Genomic DNA, 22,363 nt, shown 5'->3' on the forward strand with positions numbered 1-22,363 from the left:
GTCTGAACCCACAACATTGTGAAACATGGTGGAGACAGCATCATGCTGTGGATAATTTTTTCAACATGGACAGGTAACCAATCAGCATTGATAGTGTTGTGGAGCAACAAGGAAACTCTGTAGATAATCTGTTAGACGCTGCAAAACACCCTGTTAGACCAATAACTGAGTGATTCAGATTAAAGTATTTGTGAATGGTCCAGTTCAAGTACAGATGTAAATCAACCAAATCACAATGTCAAGACCGGAAAATAAACATTTAAAGAAATTATCCATCCAATCTGACTCAGGTAGAGGTAATAGGAAGAGAAGAATGGGAAACAATATCAGTTTCTAGATGTGCATTTTCTCTAGATTAAAAAAAAAAGATAGCCGTCTGTGATGATTTCCCTCCCACTATACAATAGATTGGAGGTTTCTGATTCTAATTTGGCGAAATGTCGAGAGGTTGAATGTGTATGGATACTTATGGAATATTTGTTGCCTCTCTCTACCTTTCAACTTTTGCTTTCCGAATGAACCCGGTGAACCCTGATGATTCCTGTTCAGTACAGGAACACATGCTGAACATCTAATTGGTTTGAACAGACTGTTCGGTTGTTGGGCTGTTGCGCACCAAAGGGATCGTTGTGTCACAGGATGCCATTCTCTCCTCCCCTGTGACAGCGGTAACTCCGAGTTTGGTAATATTCATGACATGTGAATTCATTGTGGAGCGTGGAGACGTCTCACATGCCATTGGCTTTGTTTGGATATTTACATTTCCTCATAGAATCTCCAATATTTTTAATTGGGCACAGGCTGTGACAGCAAATTTAAATGCAGATCCGAGTTCCCATTTTACTAATTTAAACGCACGTCTCCCTCATTGGTTAGATTTGATGAGGGTGGGGTCTCACTAGAGAGTCTTTTGACGTCGCGCTCGTTCAGATGGGTTTTAACAGAGACGCAATCTGTGTTGGAGCAGAAAAAAAGTGCTCCAAAACCATGATTGAGGAGAAGAAAACAGTCTAATCAAGTGCTCATGAGGTTGGAAGTGTTTTGATGTTGCTGTCAATCTCTCCTCTTTGCTTCAAGTGGGGCTTCACTAGTGGACACCACCAGTGTCATTTCTGCAAGCTGAACGTCAGCTGGGCATTACGAACAGCGGCTTCATCAGTCTGTGGTCTCTTTCACTTTTCAGCACAAGTATGACCAGAAGACCCTCGCCCTGACGCGCGCTGGTGCGTGCATGCTGCTGGACCAGAGTGTGTGAGGACTAGCATGAAGCGCCATGGGTTGGTGCGACCGCGGGGTTCAAACGCTCCTGGCCACGGCAGGAGCTTTCGCCGCCTTCAGCCTGATGACCATCGCTATTGGCACGGACTACTGGCTCTATTCGCGGGCATACATCTGTAATGGCACCAACGTCACCACAGACGAGATCAAAACTAAGAAAGGCGATCTCACCCACTCAGGACTGTGGAGAATCTGTTGTATTGAAGGTAAGCTCCCCTCAAACTTTAATATGTCTCCACCTTTTCTCCAGTGAACAGGATTTTTTTCTGTCATATATGAAATAGTTTTCGTTTTAGGGTTGCTTTTTTTCCTCGGCGCGCACAAAGGACTCGCTCCTTTTACGCACGTCAAATGCCTCTTAAGAGGGGTAACTCCACAGGTGAACAACCTTATTACTGTGAAAAAAACTTTTAAGGGATTTATACAATATGTCAGAGATATGCACAGGGGGAAGAATGGGTGTTTTAAGCTGAACAAGACGGAGTAAACCTGTGCGCCAACTGTTACACCGCATAAATCTCACACATAAATCCTTGCGAAAGAATGCCATGCCAAGCCGGCGCGTCTGAGCCCATTCACTCTCGCTGCCAGGAAATGTACGCGCTATTAGTCTACTTTCATTCATGTCTTTATTGTATTCAATACTGCGTTGCTTGGCAACATCTATGAAATCGCTATGGAAACATGCCCGGTGACTTAAAAATAGACGACTCTGAGTTCACGTCATGTCCGAGTAAACGGGGCAAAAACTAATAGATTTATAGAAAACAAAATTGAGATGGAACATCCGATAAACACTTAATTATCTTAGGTTTTCGCTTCCCTTTACTGGGTAAAATATAACGGATTGGTGTTCCGGAGGTGCGCTGGCAGTGACGTCTTTCTCCAGAGGCAGACAGACGCTCATTGACCAATCTTCCTTCCGACCACCCCTTGACTTCTTGCCTCAGCTATCAATGAGAGAATCGCTGTGACTGGATGGATTTGTTCACGACATGGATGTCTGTCATGAGGCAGAAATTTATAGAAATTGTATTAAAGGCAGGAAAAAAGTGTGATTTTCTTTTACTCGGTTTTCGATTCTTATGACTATTCCCTTAAAATGAAGATATATAAACGCCATATAATTTGTTCTAAATGTTACTTTTTGAAGGACGTTGTTAGTTTAAATATAGCTTTTTCAAGGCAGCTAAATTTCAGTACAAAATACTGCTTGCTCATAAACGCAGGTTAGATCAGTGAAACACAGGAGGTGGAGTCAGTCCTAAACACACCATATGCTCCAGGCAAAGGCGAAACATTTAGACAAAGCAACAATACTTACATTTCATAATCTAATAATAATAATAATAATGATGATGATGATAATGATGATAATGATATGATATATACGTTATAACAAACAAGATTGAAATAACTAAATGCATTTACTGTACAGACAGCCCCACAAGTAGAAATTATGTGTCTGTATGTGTTTGCATGTAAGCTTGCATATGAATGTGGGAAGAAGTTGTCTGTAATTAAATTGTGGATAGGGTCAATTGGTGTTGGGAATGGAAGCACCATGTAAAACCAAGGAACATGGTCATGGATGCAAACAACATTCATGACAATGAGGGGCAGGTCCTGACCCAATAGGCAGCACAGAAATGGGTCAAGACTAATCAGATCCCCAAAGGTTAATGTTACCCTCCCTACCCACCTAGAACTTCCACACAATGAAATCACCTAACCAAATACAGATCTTTGTTTCTAATAAGGCCATAGCATCACAACCAGGGTAACCACCTGGTGACACCCATATGTAGCCCCTAGATTTCCACAGAGTATTATATGAAATTCACTCACCATCAGTGAACAAGACCTAGGTGGTCTCAAAAAACTTAGCTTGACAGAATCAAGTTAAGTGACACCTGGAGCAATCTCTCTGCCGCTCCAGTCCAAGAGAGTTAAAGGGATTCCCCAACAACACAGAGACATCATCAAATGAACGACCAGAGGAGCAGGGCAGGGCCATAGAATATGGAATATGCGATCAGTCAAAGTAATCTGATATGTTTTGTGTTTGCTCCAAGCAGTGTATTTTTATTTTGCACTGAATACTTTTGTGCTGCCAATGGAAAGTCTCTTAGTGTTGGAACAGTGGCTTTTTTCCCTTCGTTTTTTTCCAAATTTCACTTTTCCCTGTTTCATCCCAGCCCACACACAAAGAGAGAGACACAGAGTCATTGTCAAGCAGTGAAACTCTACCGGATTTGTCCTGTGGTGAAGGTGAACGGATGCAACAAACATCCTGGTGTGACGTGATAAGATAGTTTTGCTTCTGTCTTTTGCCAAAAACTACGAGCTGCTGCAAAGTGGCTCAGTTGTCATGGAGACTCATAAGTGTAGAGGAAAAGACAAGCGATGAAGACTCCCCCACCACCGCTACGACCACCACCACCACATACAACCCTGCAGTCATAATGACAAACACAGTTATTGAGGTTATTGAGGGACATCAACACGTCTCTCGGTGACAACGCATTGTTAGAAGACACGCAGCAGCTGTTCAGCACCACTCAGCCTTTATTCCTTTCCAATAAACAAATAGCTGCGCTTACAGGGCACCATACTCACATACATCGCCTCTTTTTCAAATGACATCAGAAAAACAGGGTCTCTTCAGTATGAGGCCATCACTCCATTCATATGCAGTTCACAGATTTAATACTGTGAGGTTAGCACCCGGAAACTTCACCCAGTGTAAAAATATGAATGAAACAATTTGACTATCTAATTAGCTGCATCATATTTAAAGCAAACGCCTCAGCTGGCGGTGGATTGCTGTGAGCCATGAAGCAGCTGTTTCTCTCGTGGGGCTTTTGGTTGATATGTGCATCTTTGAGAGAAGGCACTTGATTATATTCGATTGTTTTGGGGGCAGGTGGAGGTTGAAGGTCACTTTGCTGTTTCACCATGTTCCACGTATCTGTAATTAAAGTGTAGCTATCAAAAAGCAATGTGGGGCAAGGAGTGTCTAATTAGGCAGCAGGCGTTAACTTCCACCTTGGTCTCTTTGTCCTCACGTCCTCTGATGTGCTTGTTCTTTCTTCATCTCCACAAAGGTTCAAGTTCTCCATTTTAATAATCATTTCCTGCTTCACCACTTTCTTTTGTGTTTCCAGTTTTCTGAACCTGCTTTTTTAATGCGAGTGTCTGAAGCACCCGGAGCTAGAAGAGAAACTGAAAATGCTTTTCAAAATTTGTCTTTCAAATAAAGGTTAGGCAAACTTTTAATTATTAGGCCTTCCAACATGCAAAGTAATGCCAAAGTTTGATTGGGTGTTACACAGTGCAACTTGAGACTTTGGTAGTTTGCGTCAATATTTAACATCAAAACCAAAGTTAAGTAAATACAGCTTATTGTTTTCTGCCTTAGAGACTGAGTTAAAATGTTGTCACTGTGACGAGGGTAAATATTTTAAAATATATACCACAATCAACGCTTTAAGAGAGGAAATGCCTAGATTTTCTAAGTTTCAGTTATTTATTTATTCAGATAACAATTCTTTCTTTTTCTGTCCTTCATAGAGCTGCTTTTTTAATGCCAGTTGCTCAGTCCACACTACATCCACATACTGTGATCATGTTAAAGTGAAAATTGCTGTGAATTAACTGAGGAGAATCGTACAAAGCTGTGGTGTCACTAGGTGGGCTATTAAACTGTTGCTGGATTAGTATATCTTTTCCTTAAACCAAATTGACACTTCTATAACCCAGCCCTACATTGCTTTCTATTTGAAACAAAAAAAAACTGTCTTTCCAGAAATTATGCTGTGAATGTGTAAGATAAATGTTTAACTAAAGTTGCAAAGTTGCTTGTGATTTTGTCATTTTGACCTTAGGAAATGTAGTGTTAATTAGTGAACCCAAGAGAAACTAGATCATTTCTTTTGTTACTTGTTAAGACAGTTGGGGCAGATCTTTCACCCTGTTTTCCTCCTTGTGAGACACAAACAAAAAGCTGAGGATGACCTTATGTCTGCCTAAATCAGAATAGTTTCACTAGTTTTTTTATGTTTTGAAGGAGGAAATACTGAGTCAAAGCAGCCAATTTTTCTTCTGTGCAATTTATTTTCCCATGCACTAACCAAATTAAATTTGAGGTTTTTATTTCTTTAAACCCATTGCAAATATATAACACAGATGCAAATATCAGCACAGCAAAGTTAAGATTTTTCAGTTTTAAGATTATTTGAAACCCAGGGCAATCTTTGCTAAATATTTAATCAGGATAAATGTAGATTATCCATAAAACATTTCAAACGAGTGCAAAATCCCTGCAAAAACATAGAGCATACAATTAAGTAGGAAAATCCTGACATACGTACAATTATTTACACAGTTCCAAGTAATTTTCTCATAAATATAGATAACATTGAGAATCAATTGCTTGTGTGCATTTTTAACTGACTGTGCATAATAGGACTCACAACAGCTTACATGTGGCGGAAAATCTCAGTTTTCTCCCAACAACTTGGATACACATGCACAGTCAAACTCAAGCTGTGTTTGAAGAAATTGCAGCCTGGTGACAATTTAATTAACCAACTGTCAGTCATATCAACACTGAATCACTGATGTCTTTGCCAAAATTGCTTTTCTCTCATCCTCACTTGGACTGAATGACAGAGAGAGAGAGAAAAAAAACTATTGGAGCAGTTTGTTTGCTGCCCCGGTTTTCCCCGCTTCCACAACCATTAATTCATGTGTTGGTGAATCATTGAAAGTTGTGGGAACATGCCTGCTTTGGACATTAAGCCCTTTAGTTTTGCAAAGACTTAATCATTTAACTTATTGTAAAGCTTTGAGTGCTCTCATCTCTGTTGGAGGTACAAGGGCAATAGGAATTAAAGTAGAACCACATCTGAAACTCTGCTTGTGTTTGTTATTAAGCTGTGTAGAAGTAATACACAGCTTAATGTTCATCACCGACTAATACTGACTAGTAGTAATATGCAATATAAATGTCAATTTTGATTGGGTTGGTCATTAATCTATCTGCAAAGCCACTGAACTGTTGAAATGAGGAAATCAAAGCATGGAGCTAAATGCCATTACAGGACTCCAAGAAACCCTAAAGTGAACCAGCCATCTACCTTGAGCATTATTTAGAGGAGTCAATTTATTCTTGGCAAATTTATAGAAGGAACTGCACAGATCCACAGCAGGTCAAGACAGGACATCTATTTATCAGCTACTGTTGAAAGAAAGCAATGAGGAGAGGAGTCCTATATACAATCTACAATAAGCCTAAAGGATATGCGAAAATCCCATACCAGGACTCACATAAAGTGTACAAGTATTATATCAGGTTTTGCAATGCTTCAATATAATCGATTATTTCTGTAACAATGGTATCTCGCTGAAAACGATTTGAGGCAATATGTTTACTGCAAGCTATATTTGATAAACTATTTTTCTTTATCGTTTTACTTGAAAATTAGAGTGATTGACAAAGAAAATGTCATATAAAAAAACAAACATTTGCCTTCTTAGGTGGGAAAGTTTTTTAGAAAGCTATGACAGAGTTCAGATTTTCACAGGAGCAGAGCTGTCCTTCTGGACTGTGTGTGGGATTAATTACAAACTATTTGCTCAAAACTTCTATTAGGCCCACTGCAATTATTTGTGAAGATATCTACCCTGTGGATCTCTTGTTATTAACAAGATACTTTATTTGTAGGAGAAACTATATTTTGAATTTTGTTTGTGTCTAGCAAGTCACCATTTCTATGTTGTGGAGCTGTCAACTTAAAACGTAAAAGAAAATTTAATTAAATGAAATAAAATCAGGTCAAGACATTTAGTTTTTACCATCTTTCATTCATTCTTGGATCAAATACTGTCGATAAGTTCTCTGCAATTAAATATAATTAAATAAGTGCATGGTTAATTTACGTGTCTTCCAACCTGAGAGTCTAATTACTGATGCAAAACGGAGGTGGTTGCATGTCACAAAATGTGAAAATATTGAAAGGGTGTGAATTCTTTTGCAGTGCACTTATATAAAACAGGCTGTTTTTAAAGCAGAACCTAAAGTGAGTACAATCTGAATTCTCCTTTTGTTTTTCTAACTTTAAATCATGACAGAATGATTAAAACTCTAATCCAGGTGGTTGATTAGAGAGAGCCAGAAAATGTCTTTGTAGTATCACCTTTCAAAAGCTATTCAACCCATGCAGTAATGCCTCTTAGCATTACTGCTAAGAGTTCACATAGTCTAATGTGCTTTTGGATATTCACTAGAGTTAAGACAGTAAAGCAACAAAGATAACATCAGTTATGCTAAATATAATGTACACTGTTGTCTACAAAGTAACATTCTTTATACAAGATTTAAAGTTGCAATGATCGCCTTGATATAAAACAATAATAGATTTTCTAAACAAATTCTCAAACCATGTTATCCTGCATGTGTTGCACGCTAACCATCATTCCTCAACCTGATGCATCAATCAAGTTAACCTCTCCCTCAAAGACAGAGAAAATACCACAAGAGACATTCAGTTGTCGTCCTTTTCCCCAAGATCCATTGTCCTGTGTGTCTTGTGTCCTGTGTGTCTTACATCCATATGTTCTTACATACAAGACACTTTTCTTAAGTGCAACTAACATCACTTAATGAAATAGTCATGAAGATCTTAAATCTTGAAATAAATCACAGTTGCAACATATAAAACTGGAGCTCAGGAAATGTCTCAGGATGATACTTAGCTGTGTGCTAATGCTATGCTAGTTAGCGTCTTCACTGCCAGAACATAGAAGATACGATGGAGAAAAAACTTATTTTCTTTGTCCTTGTGTGTGTACATATATGGTTCCCTGTGTGTATAAAAAGTTTGGTAACTTCTTGCTGAGTTAACCTCTTGGTGGATTTGGTCTGATTACTCTTTGTTTTCCAAGTCCACTCAAAGCTGACGTGTTCTGGAAACTGAGGGAATGTTTTTCAGATTTGTCCCTCTAACATAATTGAAACAGAGATAAGTTAGTGAATATTTCTTGAAGACTTGCAGTGTATTATTGGAAGGCAGAGGTTGGCTGGAACATTTAAAGCATACTGCTATCCTGATGATATCTGTCAAATACATGCATTTTTTTTAAGAAGAGGAAGGTAGTGAGCACAACTCCAATGTAACAAAGAGGGAAAGAGCAAATGGGTGCCTGGTTCTTAAGAACTACAAAAAATATGAATGATCAGCACCCCAAATAATATTCAAAGGGCAAAAACAGGAGATGTTTCAGCTACATACTGTCATCAGCTTGTTACAGCTCTCTGACAAACTCTAAAGGACATAATGAGGAATTTGTGTTGAACCATTTTCTTTGACTTTTGTGATTTTATGTAATAATATGTGCTTAAATTTTATAGAATGTTGTGTATTATTGTTGTCTGCTTGTCACCGATTATTAAGCTAGTTTATCACAGATGTCTCTTTTTCGGGACTGATTGTGTGTTTAGTTTACTTTGCCCTGACCTTTGAATATTTTGGAGTGCTGCTCATCTGGTTATTTTATAGTAACAGGTAGTACTGAATGGACCAAAGCATTTAAAGTGTGTGAGAGTGTGTCACTGTATTCACACCATGATGCACAGATGTACCCCAGGTCCAAACTGTTGGTTATGATCCCAGAAATGTTGAAGCAAGTCATTAGAAACAAAGAAATGTACAGAAGTAGGTTTGAGCACTCTCATCTATCGATATGGTTATAGCGATTTTTCCTTAAGCATGTGTTTGCAAATGGCTGAATTTTCTTTTTTCAAAATAATATCTCTTTGCTTTTCTCCTGTTGTCTTTTGCTCTATTACTGCCACAGTAATTGTACACTTAAATCCACACGTGTGCCTACAAGTGGACATTCTTGTTTGTTGTCTCCTATATTTGTGTTGACAGTTCTGTTTAGAGGGGATGTTCGTGGAAATGCTATCTCTTATTTAATGGGTATCAGAATACAATGAAAATGTCAAAAAGCATCCTTGGAGACTATTTATGTAAATGAGCTTATTAAAGACTCACAGTGGTTGCTATGGAGGAGAGAAGGAGATGCTCAGTATGGGGCTCCTAAACTCCAGTCAGAGCCAGAGAATCCATTATTTCTTTTTATACGTTAAGCGTGCATAATTAATTTCCAGTTTGTTACTCTTGCACTTTCCCCTTCCCAATGCAGACTTTTTATTTGCTATTTAACTTATAAATATTTCCTGTGCCGCCCTCTGACCCTGATTGCACAATAGCTTTTTTTATGATTGCATTCTCCCTGACTCTCACTCTCTCTTGCTAATTTGCTTCACTTGAATGCTCACAGAAACCCTATTTACTGTCGATTCCAATACATATACATATTTTTCATTGTTTTGTTTTCTGTGTTTTTGCTATTTCATTTCTTCCCATTCTCTTTTTATAATGAACATGATGAATAATTTCAAAAACGTTCCCCCATCTACATACCATCTCTGGAGATTTATCATACACAGTTCACAAAACAATGTCAGAAGCACCATTTGATTCAGTTTTTGTATCCAGTCTTCTTTGCATGGAGTTTGTTGACATTCCACATGTAGACTTGACAATATATGCTCACTTTATGTTACACAACTTGTGATTTTATCAGACCACATATAACTTACAAGATTTTGGGAGATCCTAGATATTTTCTTTGGAAGAAAATAATTCTGTCTCTGAGTCCCACTCATTACTCAGGAGGACACAGGAAGACGATTGTTATCAGAACAAGAAGCAAACCTGTTCTTGTTGGAAATCCCTGCAGATCCTTTACTGTTGCTGAAGGAAGTACCTGTCCAGTTTGAGCTTTATCCTTACATCAATAAATTCAACTCATTTTTATTGTCCACTCCCTGCTGTCTCATATTTTTTTCCAAATATTGCTATATTCCAAATATTTCTAAAGGAAACTTTACAGTGGCATGGTGTGAATACAGCACATAATGCTTTGCTTTCTTTAACCCTTCTTTTGACTGACACCTTTGACCAATGAGATCATTTTAATCATTTGTAACATATTTGAAAACCGTGACTTCAGCTGAATGATACAAAGGTGAAAAGTCAAGAACAGTTCAAAATGTATTTAAGTTTAATTAGCTTCTCTATAACTCATGGCAGGTGTATGCAAATAAGTTTGAAATCGTGCAAAGTATTAAAAGAAATATTAAAAATTTTGCGACGGGGTTATTATTATTATTATTATTTATTTATTTTTTTACATTTTTTTGTTTATTAATTGTTTGTTTTGACCCTACAGGATGAATGCCACATTATGTGTGGAAAAACTTTGGAATGATGTATTGATTTATTATTATTATTATTATTATTTTGCTTAACAAAATCCTGACATTTTATCATGGATGTTTACACTTTTGAGAGTCCCTGTGTTCTTCTCTTAACATCACACAAGCACATAGAGAGAAAATAAACTTACACTTTGAAGAGATAATGTGTATCAAAGATGCACAGATTGTCTCTGACATGCCATTATGAATATTAATGCATTGCGATTTTTAAAATTAAATCTATAAATAGCAACAATATATTAATAGAACACACTGAATAACAACTGAATTAAAAATTTACACAGAATAAAATGGAACATTGTAGAGCATACTATTTTTGAACAGGTGAGTTTTGAATGCAGATGTGATGAGAAGGAGATTCAGATGTCCAGTGGGAGTGAAATCCAAAGTCAGGGAATTTAGTGGCTGAAAGCTCTGCTCCCCCTGGTGTCAAGGCAGGCAGAGAGCACAATGAGGTGGATGAAGGATGACGCCCCGAGGGAGCATGAGGAAGTAAAATTGTGCAGAAGAACTAGAAAATAATGATGGGTGAGTCTGTGGATGGCCTTATATGTTTGCAGGAGGATTTTGAATTCCACTATGAATTTATCTGGAAGCCAGTGCAATGACTGTAGAACTGGGGTGATGTGTTAAAGTCTAGTGGTATTAGTGGTGATGCATGTGACTAAAATCTAGATGATGTACAAGATTATGGAGGGATTTATGAGGGGGACCAAAAAAGAAAGAACTGCTACAGTTAGTAGGAGAGGCGATGAGGTCACGGACGATGACAGAGGCTATACAGGAGTCGAGGGAGGGACTTTCAACATTAATGCTATGAAGATGAAAATATGCAGACCGGGTAATATTATTAGTATAAGAATAAAATGATGATATGCTTTCAAGAAGGTCGTCACAATTTCGGAAGAAGTCAGATCTGGCCCACAGCAGATTTCTTTGGGTCAGATTTGAGACACTTTTGAATGTGGTCTTGACGCTGACATATTAAAAGTTGCTCTCAACATCCTCAAGTTCTGAATGAAGTCAGTCTCTGCAACAACCCTGTTCCACCAGTAAAAAAAAATACCATTAAAAGGAATGTGAACGATCATACAAGAAATTCAGATTTCAGATAAAATTGGTATTAAACATCAAAATCTGCCAGGTGCAATGCTAGAGAGATATATAGGCACTCTTATGACAAAATTTAATCGGTGGAGTGATTTATGACCTTAATCATTAATTGCTTTTAATTTCCGGTGACCGGATGTGCCCCCCCTAAAATAAACATTCCTTCGACATCTGTTAATCCCATCTTTGTGACACTCTGTTTTGGTAAACTCCTTCTGACCTCTGAGTTTTAAGAGTAATACAATTAAAGTATGAAAAACAATAAGAAAATAAATGTTAAAATAAATGTTAGATAATCAAGAATAATATATATAGCATATACTATACCAAGAGAAGTTTAAATAGATTCGGATGTTGTATTTACCTCTGGTTCATATTCCTCTGTGCTGATTGGCTGAACCCATAAGAGTGGGTGGAGTCAGTTGTTGGAGCTGGTCAGGAAAAAAAGCGTGGTAAACATTGTAACAGGCTTAATAGTAACATTTTGTCTTCTCTGCTGTTAACAACTTGTAAAATCACTTTTAAGTTTTATTCTGCTGAAAGGACAAAGCAATACATAAGAACTATTTCTGCTACACACTCTGTGTCATGATTTGGTGTTTGCACAGCAATTATCAGAACAAGAGAGGTGTTTGTGTTTTTGTTAGTATGAGCAAGATGTTTTTTTTTTTACTAAAGTCTCACATTGTGGTTTAAAATTAGTACAGAGCCCTTTTTTCCACCAGTGACTAGAGACAGAAACTTGTGCTACATTTTCGCCGACTGATTTGACACTAATTAATTTGATGTCTCTTATTAGGCAGCAGACCTAGTTAATGAAAGCCATTCTGCCCTTAAAAGCTGTGCCACAGACAATCACAGTTCTGCAGCTTACCTTTAGACACCTGTAAAATTGAGTTGACAGATATCTTTTGAAACTGCAGTAAATGAAGGCTAGCATTTATGTGGTAGGACAGCTTTCATCCGCTGTCTCAGGTAAAGTACAAAAGATGAAAAGGGGATTGTTCTTTTATTTGGGAAAGTCTTTGTTAGATACAAAGATTAAGCTAAGAAAAGCTTTCTGGAAGCTCAGCTGATTCACTATTGAATAAACCTTCATCCTGAATGGCAACGGTGTTGTTATATATTTAAGTGCAGGGGAACAGGAGTGTAAAAGAAAGGGTTTTTATACAGGTAGATTTAATAGGTTTTAATTACACCACAGAGTTGAAAAACAACAATCGTTTGCACTAATACATAATGTGTGAACTAGCCTGACATGTTCTTGAGAATCCGTTTGATGACATCAGCTAATTTATAGTTTTAATGTTTTTGATTTCTAAACTGTGCGATTTAAAATGTATCAGTCTTTGTTACCTTGTGGTAAAATAAGTGCAGTCCATATGTTTGTGACACCTTGAAATGTGTGCAGTGACTGAAAGTTTAACCCTAGCTCTAACACATGTGCAATGATAAACTATCCAAGAAAGGGTTTCAAAACAAATAAGACACAGAAGATAAGAAGACAGGAGATTCTATGGTTTATCTGATAAAAAAGCTGTATGTATATACTGTAGATGATTTGCAAATATGGAAGAGCATCCTATGTTAGCATTACTAAGCGTGTAACACCCCTCCTTTTCACACATATCTTCAAACCTTAATTCCTCTTTGTTTTACAAACACAGCACAGATGTGCAACAAAGGCACATCCAGAGTGGCTTCAAAGTGTCGCGGTAAAAGGGTCACTGATCGCATTCAATTGCCAGGCTTGCACAGAAGAATCAACGGAGTGACTAGTGTTGTTTGTTAAAGTAGCACATTCCAGCATACATGCTTGTTTTTCCACACACATACACATGCATACACACACCCTCACAGATGCCAGTTTAGATTTCTATCTGCCTTGCTACTTAGGGGCTTCATCTGTATCAACATATAATGCAGAAAGAGATACACAAGAAAATGTGTATCATATTAAATTTTAAAAGCTCAAACTTGTTTTGTTGGGGTGTGTATGTGTGTGTCCTTGTGCAAGAGAAAGACTTATAGTTGACCATTTTCAATGTGTATCTGCTACAAATGCTCCCATACTTGTGTGGAACCAAACGAGGAGAAGCAGCATTCAGCATCTATGCACCACAAATTTGGAACAAACTTCCAGAAAACGGTAAAACAGCTGAAACACTGACTTCCTTTAAATCTAGACTAAAAACCCACCTGTTTAGGATTGCATTTGAAACGTAATCAATTACACATTTAATGATGGAACTTGACTTAATGTCATGGTTTGATTGCTGATTCTATGTTGAAATTGCACAAAATTCTGTGAGGGATGATGGAGTCCCAGAGCGAAATTCCGTGAAACAGGTGTACGGAGCCTAGTGCCGGAAGAAAAACGGCGAGTGACTGACGGTCACTGCGCGTAACACAAACCCTGTAAATTCTAGACACTAACAGGTACCATAGAATTGCACAAAAATCCGTGAGGGACGGCGGAGTCCCTGCTCGAAATTCCGTGAAAGAGGTGTACGGAGCCTGGTGCCATAAGCAAATTAAAATGCTGTCTACATCGTTTTAAACTGTGTGATTGTGAGCTTGAGTGGGAATAAAAATAGCAATAGGTATTTTGTTCCATATTACACAGTAGGAGTGTAACAGGTAAACCTTTTATGGATGCAAACTCGACTAAAAACCCACCTGTTTAGGATTGTATTTGAAACGTAATCAATTACAAATTTATTGATGGAACTTGACTTAATGTCGTGTTTTGATTATTGATTCTATGTTGCATTGTGTTTCTGTGTTTGATATGATGTAAAGCAGTTTGAAATGCCTTGCTGCTGAAATGTGCTTTACAAATAAAATGTGATTGATTGATTGATTGATTGATTGATTGATTGATTGATTGATTGATTGATTGATTGATTGATTGATTGATTGATTGATTGATTGATTGATTGATTGTGTAAAGGAACTTCTGACTCTAGTGGACACATTTTATCCAGATTCTAGTTGATACCCACATACAATGAATTCCGAATCCAGTGGTGACCACATTTTTTGGCTTCCCTTCTGAAGATGCAAAATAAGCATTTAAATACATTTTCCTTTTCAGCAGTACCAGAATATCCCAAACAGTTTTATGTGGGCTCATTCTGATTCTTTTGTGCTGCAGGCATCAATCAAGGCAGCTGCTACTGGATCAACCACCTTACTGATGACGACGACTATGACACGGACCGCTCTGAATATCTGCTGCGTAAGTGTTGCCCACTCAGCCTATCAGGCATTATTGACTCTGTCCATCCTTTAAAGGCAAATATTATACCCGCATATCTGCATTAGTTTAGTATTTGATTTTAGAGACGAACCACAAGTGGATAATAATTCATATAGAATAATGTGGCATGTTTTTTGGCATGTTTATTAAGAGGCATTCTGATCTTAATGAAACTAAGCTAAAGAAAATTAAAGACAGCTTGGAAATATTAAACCATGTAAGGTAGTAACAATGGTAAAATTGTCCCTAAAATAATACTTAAATTAAAATGAACTGCAACAATTATCCTTATCCTACAATTGTTACCTCTGAAAAAGAAAAAAAACAACTTTTCCTTTGAGGTGTAGCCACAGTGAATCATCTGTCGCCATTTTACCTCTGAAAAACACCTGTGATGTGTATATAGAAGATTAAGCATTCAAATTTTACATTAAAATTTGAATGTTTCTATAGAGATTCTGTCAACAGGTGATTAGATTATAATATTTAGGAATTACCTAAAGGTTGCAGATAATATGCATTTTTGTGTTTACTTTCTTCCATTGCTTACCACAGTTTTCACACACAAACCCTTGAAGCCACTGGCCATCAACACTGAAACTGGTGGTGGCTATTTGAAAGCTGTTCCTTTGGTTCGAACAATAACAGCGCACTGGCCTATAAATCCAATTTAAAGTTCAGGCGTCTTCAACCCTCTACAGAGCAGGAGACTATAAAATGAAACAAGCATTAAAAAAATCCCCTTAACTTCAGATGTTGACAACAGCAACCTTTATTTCTACACCTGAATGGCAGCCATCCATCCACAGGAGTCATCCCACACCACCTCCCTGTAGGTTGGAGGCGATGAGGTGGGGAGATGACAGAACTCCTAAGGTGGATGTAATGAGGCAATGCTCCTGTGATAAAACTGTGGGCATGTTTAGTAGAGGAGACTAAGCCTTCCACAGAGGTCATCTGAAAAAAAGAAACAATGAAAATAATAACAGAATATTTTTAGTATCTATCATCATGATTAATTTCAAGAGACATCATGGTTCCTTTACATTACCCCACAGTAGCATGCAATTGTGGTAGCCACTTCATGTACTTGCTAATAGATGGGTGGCATTTCCTATTGCTCCTGTTGTTACTTGGAGATTTAGCTCTGGTTTCAACCCTATAAGTCCTAAACGTAGCAGTGACGATCCAGCAAAATTTACGTCCAGATGAACTCTTGCTGTGGAAAACAAAGCAGCGTTACATAATCCGTTCTCTAATCCATGGGAAGAATGTTGGCAGAGAAAAGACTGCAGTGCTCTGGCTGTTACCTGCAGGTCAGCTGTAAGCCATTGAGAGGTCTGCTGCCCAGCCTCGGACTCGGAGGCCAGGCATCCTCACTTGGTCACGTCTTTCAGCTGGCTGCCTAATCAGCAGCTGTGAAAACAAGTCCTCCAAAATAACATGTTGTCTTTTACATATAATTAGTGGTTATCATTATCTCCAGTAAAATCCCCTCCAAGAAAACACCCTCCAGTGCAGGACATGGAACCAAAAATAAGAGTACATTTTCTGTGGCAAGACAGGCTGCTGAAATATTATTCAATTATTTCACCTTTTTGTTCCTAAGAAGTAAAATAATAGGTAAATCTTTAGAAGGAAACATTAAACAGGCTCTGTTTTTGGTTGTGTTTCAGTCAGCACCAGCAAGTCTTGCTTACACTCTATAATACAATTTACATTCAACCGTTAAGTCTAACATCAAGATCTCTTTTCATCTAGTTCTTTGTCAAAGCTCAAAAACAGCCTTCTTTGTGCAACTTATTTAGTAACTGAATTAGTTATACTTTAAAACAAATCACACCAAACAAATCCTTTAAATAAAAAGTGGGTTCAGAGTGGGGAAAAGTGTTAAATCTCATCACTTTCAAAATCGATTTTTTTTGCAAAAAGACAAACAAAATAAATTTGTTATTTAAGCGAAATTTCACATTGATGTCACAGTGTTTTGTCAGGAACATTTAGGTTTGAATATTGTGTTAAGATGTTTGTCCATTAGTCAAACTAAATGAAAGAAGGGCTCAATAAAAAGGCTACACAGCTGAATAAAGCCCATCCAACTTTGTATGTGAAAAATGGTGATTCATTTTCTGTTGGTGGTAATTGTCATTGAGTACTCTTATTGCAACCCACAACTGATTAGCCAAGCTGTGTCACAACAAGGATTCAGAGAATAAATGATAATGGGAGTTCACTGGAAGTGGGAGTGAGACAGTGTAGGATTGCATTGATGAGATTTTTAAAGTTACAGAAAGATTTTTCTTTTTCTTTACCTTCCAAAACTGTTCTGCTGTATATAACACTGTATTTAGCAAAAAAGGAAATACTCAAGAATTCATAGTCATTTAAACTTTTCACATTTCATCCCAAGGAAAATTATCTTTCTGTATTTTATATGAACAAAAATGTCTGTAGGTCTTTTTCTGGTGTATAAGTCTTCACCAGATTTATACACACAGAGATTTTGCCTTTTCTACTTTGCAAAACTGCTTGAGATCTTTCAGACTGGATAGAAAGAGCTTGTGAACTGTTAGTTTAGAGTCTTGTCACAAATGGCTTTCTTCTTGCCTCTCGTGCTTAAAGGCCTCATCTATGGACACTGCAGCAAACATTTGTGCTGGCAGATTGTCCCACCTGTGTTGTGGATCTCTGCAGCTCCCCCACAGCAACCATTGGTGTCTTGGCTGCTTTTCTGATTAATACTGTCTTTTCCTGACCTTCTGGTATATGCAAGGGGCTTTGTCTTGGTAGATTTGCGGTTGTGCTATACTCTTTCAATTTTTGATTAAATCAGACACACATGAACTGTACGGACTGGATTTCTGATGCTAATATATTGTAAGACATTCTAATGTAGTTATAAACCAAAATGCTACCTATCGATTTAATTGAATTCTAATTTATTCTGGAGCGATTTCCACCTCTTCTGCCTCTCTGCAGGTGTTGTTCGGGCCTTCAGTGTGTTCCCCATCCTCAGCACCACCCTGTTGATGCTTGGCGGGTTGTGTGTCGGTGTAGGGCGAGCGTACAACAAGACAAATAATGTACTCCTCAGTGCAGGCATTCTTTTTGTAGCCGCAGGTAAGCTGAATGACACACGCACACTGCCAGCCTCACTCTCAAAGAGCTTCAATCATGAGGGCTGTGGGCTGGAATATTAAAGTTTCTTCCATTAATAGTGATGTGGCACTTACAGACTCATGCGGTACTCAAAGATGGCCGCACATCTCAGTCATGGGCAATGATCATAAATATCATTTAGAGTACCAGAAGTGATGAAAATCCTGCGTTTACTGGTTGATAAATAATGAGTTTTGTCTTTGCCGGTAGAAAAGTTATGATTTTTTTCATGGCAAGAAGTAGTTATTCTTCTTTCCTTTTACCAGGCCTAAGCAATATCATCGGCATCATTGTCTACATCTCAAGCAACACTGGGGATCCAGGTGACAAGCGAGACGATGACAAGAAGTACACCTACTCCTATGGCTGGTCCTTCTACTTCGACGCCCTCTCCTTTATTGTGGCTGAAACTGTCGCCGTCCTTGTCATCAACATCTACATCGAGAAGAACAAGGAGATCCGCTGGAAGGCGCGGCGCGAATTTATCCGCTCGCTGTCCTCCTCTTCGCCATACTCTAGAATACCCAGCTTCCGCTACCGTCGGAGGAATTCTCGCGCCAGTTCGCACTCTACGGAGGCCTCTAGGGAGAACTCGCCTGCAGGTGGCATGAAGGGGGCAACGTCTTCCAGCGGGCCCTTGGATGAGCTGTCCATGTATGCCCTCGCAAGGGACAGTGTAACTGAGAACACATACAGCCCTGAGCATGAGGGAAGTGCCGAATTCTTGCAGGTTCATAACTGTTTCCCAAATGATTTAAAGGATGGAGTAAATCGCAGAACCACGCCTGTGTGAGTGCGAGGATTGTAAGGTCAAGGTTGACCTGAGTGATGGTGTAAAATCAGCAGTCTGATGTACCGGATCAGCTCACCCTGTGAAAAAGAGCCTCTCAATTTTCTGAAAGGACCAAAAGTAGACAGGACAGTGAGAAGGAGAGCAGATGAGCCAATTAACAAAACGGGGAGAAAATCACTTGCTTTTAGAGTTCACTGAAGTAGTACAGAGTTACCAAGGTCTGTGCTTTAACCAATTCAGTTTTTATTTTTGAACTGTTCAAATGTGAGCAGTCTGCTAACACATTCAATGTTTACAAAATAATTCCCACACTTTTTAGCTAAACTTGAGAATGGAACCTTGAGGCTTGTAATTCAGATGTATTCTACATATTATTCAAACAACATGGTGCTAAATGAAACATATTCTTCAGTGTTCCATTTGTATGTGGCGTTAGCTCTAGTTTCTCGTTGTATTCCATGTTAGGCTCTAAATACAACCTTGAAAGAGAGTCAGTGTCTTTACAAAATTATATCCTTACTAAACTGTGATGTACTGAATGTTTAGTATTTAGGCTAATTTTATCTCTGTATTGTTTGTTCTTTAATCCCTGAACCCTCTAAAGGTGGACACAAAGCGGAGTAAAGATTTTACGCTTATGCAAGTGGTTGCACTTGCATAAGAGCCTACCTTCTCAAATGGAGGCATCTGTCTTAAAACAAAAGACAAAAAAGCTCTAGAGAAGCCTGAGCTTAACACACACACACACACACACACACACACACAACAAAAGTCAGGACTACTTTTGGCTCCAAACAGAGTCTTGGCATCAAGTTTTTAAGAGATAATAATTAGAACCAAGCAGAGATTTCTTGTCTGTCTGTCAAAGCTTGAACGTCTGACAGGCTTGCCACTCTACTGCCAAACACCGATCCTGCACAGAAGCCAAGGGAGCCGTGTGGAACTGTATCTCCCAAGGATTTATCCCCATCTACATGAGCTGTGCTGTGCTGCAAGTTCCTGACTGCTCTGTGTGTTAGTTCTCTCAGGAAATACAGCAAAGTTGTGGCAGGTTGAATCCTTTGAGGTCTGCAAGAAGTCGGACCAGTGACGAAGACAAACCTTGAGAAAAATAAGTGAAGAAAAATAAAAATGCCATGAAATTCTTTAGTAAATACTGTGAGTGTTGTCTGAGCCTGCTGGGCTCAGTTGACCAGAGAAAAGTGTTAGAGGAGACAATACTTCATACTATGAAGAGCACATGTAAAAAAAAGCCATCAGTGTAGGTCTTTCACTTTTATATATCAGTCTGAAAAAGTAAATGTTTGTAATGTAAAGCTGTAAATAAAAGTGTAATAAAAAAACATGCCAATGTGAAAAGAGAATTCAAAGCATTATTTAATGAAAGATCATCTCAGTAATCAAAATTTGACCAGTCGGGCAATGATCATGTGATTCAACTTACCTTTTTATATTCAGCTAAGACTAATATTTCTGTTATGAGTCGGTGATTCTATTAAGTATTTCGTTTTGTAAGGTGAAGTACAGTGAGTATGTTTAGGAAAAGAAACTATATTTCTATTCCATGTATGAGCGGCAGCTGTATTTTACTGTATGTGCTTACACTAATTTATGACTGACTATATAATAAAGCACCTTCTCTATTGTCATTATTAAGCATTCAAAATTTGGATCATTAGGAGGGAAGGTAAAGAACTGGTTAAGCTGCACAGATATAAAAAAGTGAAGAATCTGAGGCTCCCATCTTTTTACTGAGGAGTTCTGTTATACACTATGTTCAGTACCAAACTAATTTCTTATGTAAAGGTAATTCAGTGCCTTTTTATGATCTGCTGTATTTCCCACTTTCAATGTTCTTACAAAAAGAAGAAAAAAATATTTTTAACTTGTGTATTTCCCCCGGCATACTGTACCTGAATAAACAAACAAAATCAGGGTCATTGTTGTTGTACTTTGTGGTGGTGATTTCTTCATAACAAAAAATGGAGCTGTTTTAGGAATCCACAGTTTCCTAAAAGCAAAAAAAGATTCTACCATTCACCATACATTTACTGAGTTTATGGCAGGGAGTTTCCTTTTAATTTTGCAGCTAGGGAGAAGACACAGATTTGGTTTCCTACATAAACTTTGCTCAACTGGCTGCTTCCTCAGCTGCTGACCAGTGGAAACATGACTGCCTCCTGCTTCAAATTACAATTTTCTTTTTCACCATCAAAATTGTTATTTGCCAACAAACATATAAGGATAAAGTGACCGTTTGAATCATGTTACAGCTGGTGTGTAAACTGGCATTCTAACATTTTGTTATTTCTTACATGAAAGAAATTACCCACAACTGATAATTCACTGGCTGGTAGAAAGTGTCTTTCTGGAAGAAAAAAAAAAGTAAATAAATAAAAAATCAGCTGTTAACTCTTCAAATCAAGACATCAATAAGTAGAGACATTTAATAGGCATGGGGATATTAGTAACACTGGGAGGTAGGATTACAGGAATTTAGGTGGGAAGAGTTGAGTTTTACATGACTGCTTGAATAGACTGAAAACCTACTCACCACCCGATCAAACACTCAAGGTATTAAAAATGTATGAATGAACTCACCCAACAGAGCACAACAACCTCTTGATGAACATTTTTCTGTTCTTTCGGTTGCAGCTGTTACTAATCATCTCAGGGTTGCTTGTCTTGTCACTGAGCACCTCTGATTGCTGTGCTGTGTTCAGATGTTGGTGGCTGACCTTTCCCTCTCTCCTGAATGCCTTCTCTCCTGCTCAAGATTAAATCGCTGCTGTTTCCAAACAAGCTACAACCCCCTAGCTGGAGTCTTTGCATTGTTTGTGCTACATTAGTGGCGCAGACCTCTTTGAACAGAAAAGCTGCCACTTTCAATGTTTGAAAGTTCAAATATTTAGTTCTAATCTTACTGAATATTTTATTTGCACCTGAAAAAAATGATTCACTTGAACTTATTTTTTTAATAACCCTTTTAGACTTATTTAACTAGTGACATTCACTGATTTTTTTTTTCTAGCAGAGAAAAAACAAACTGCACTCTTCTCCCATGGGCTAACATAACTTGAGTAAGAATCTTCTTGAAGAACTTTACCAGTTTCCAACATCGGTTTGAGGAACGTTTGCCTTAAAATGTTGAGGCGTTTCTCAGATTTACAATCTGTTTACAGTCTTAATGGGATCAAAATTCAAAATTCTCACTTTTACCCAGGATGTTCCATTTTTTCTATTTCAGCCAGTCTTTGTGAAATGTCCTGTGATATTTCAGTTTTTCTCATGTTGAAAGCGTCCTCTGATACAAAGAAGAATTCATTGTGATTTTTTTTATGGTGAGGTGGCCAGACCCTGCTGCAGAAAGCATTCCCCCACCATGACACTTCCACCTTCATGCTTTGCA

The 22,363-nt window shown here is 38.1% G+C and overlaps 1 protein-coding gene across 1 annotated transcript; it reads left to right on the top strand.

The window, feature by feature from the left end:
• The first annotated feature begins 904 nt into the window (after positions 1-904).
• On the top strand, positions 905-20,888 carry LOC102231524 (voltage-dependent calcium channel gamma-4 subunit). Its single transcript, XM_005808726.2, has 5 exons — positions 905-1,029; positions 1,184-1,484; positions 14,898-14,981; positions 17,982-18,122; positions 18,428-20,888. Exons 2-5 carry the CDS (start codon positions 1,274-1,276, stop codon positions 18,952-18,954), a joined length of 963 nt encoding a protein of 320 aa, XP_005808783.1. The 5' UTR covers positions 905-1,029; positions 1,184-1,273; the 3' UTR covers positions 18,955-20,888.
• Positions 20,889-22,363: the final 1,475 nt, after the last annotated feature.

Source organism: Xiphophorus maculatus, chromosome 16 (genome assembly GCF_002775205.1).
Source record: "Xiphophorus maculatus strain JP 163 A chromosome 16, X_maculatus-5.0-male, whole genome shotgun sequence".
In the NCBI taxonomy this organism is placed as follows: Eukaryota; Metazoa; Chordata; class Actinopteri; order Cyprinodontiformes; family Poeciliidae; genus Xiphophorus; species Xiphophorus maculatus.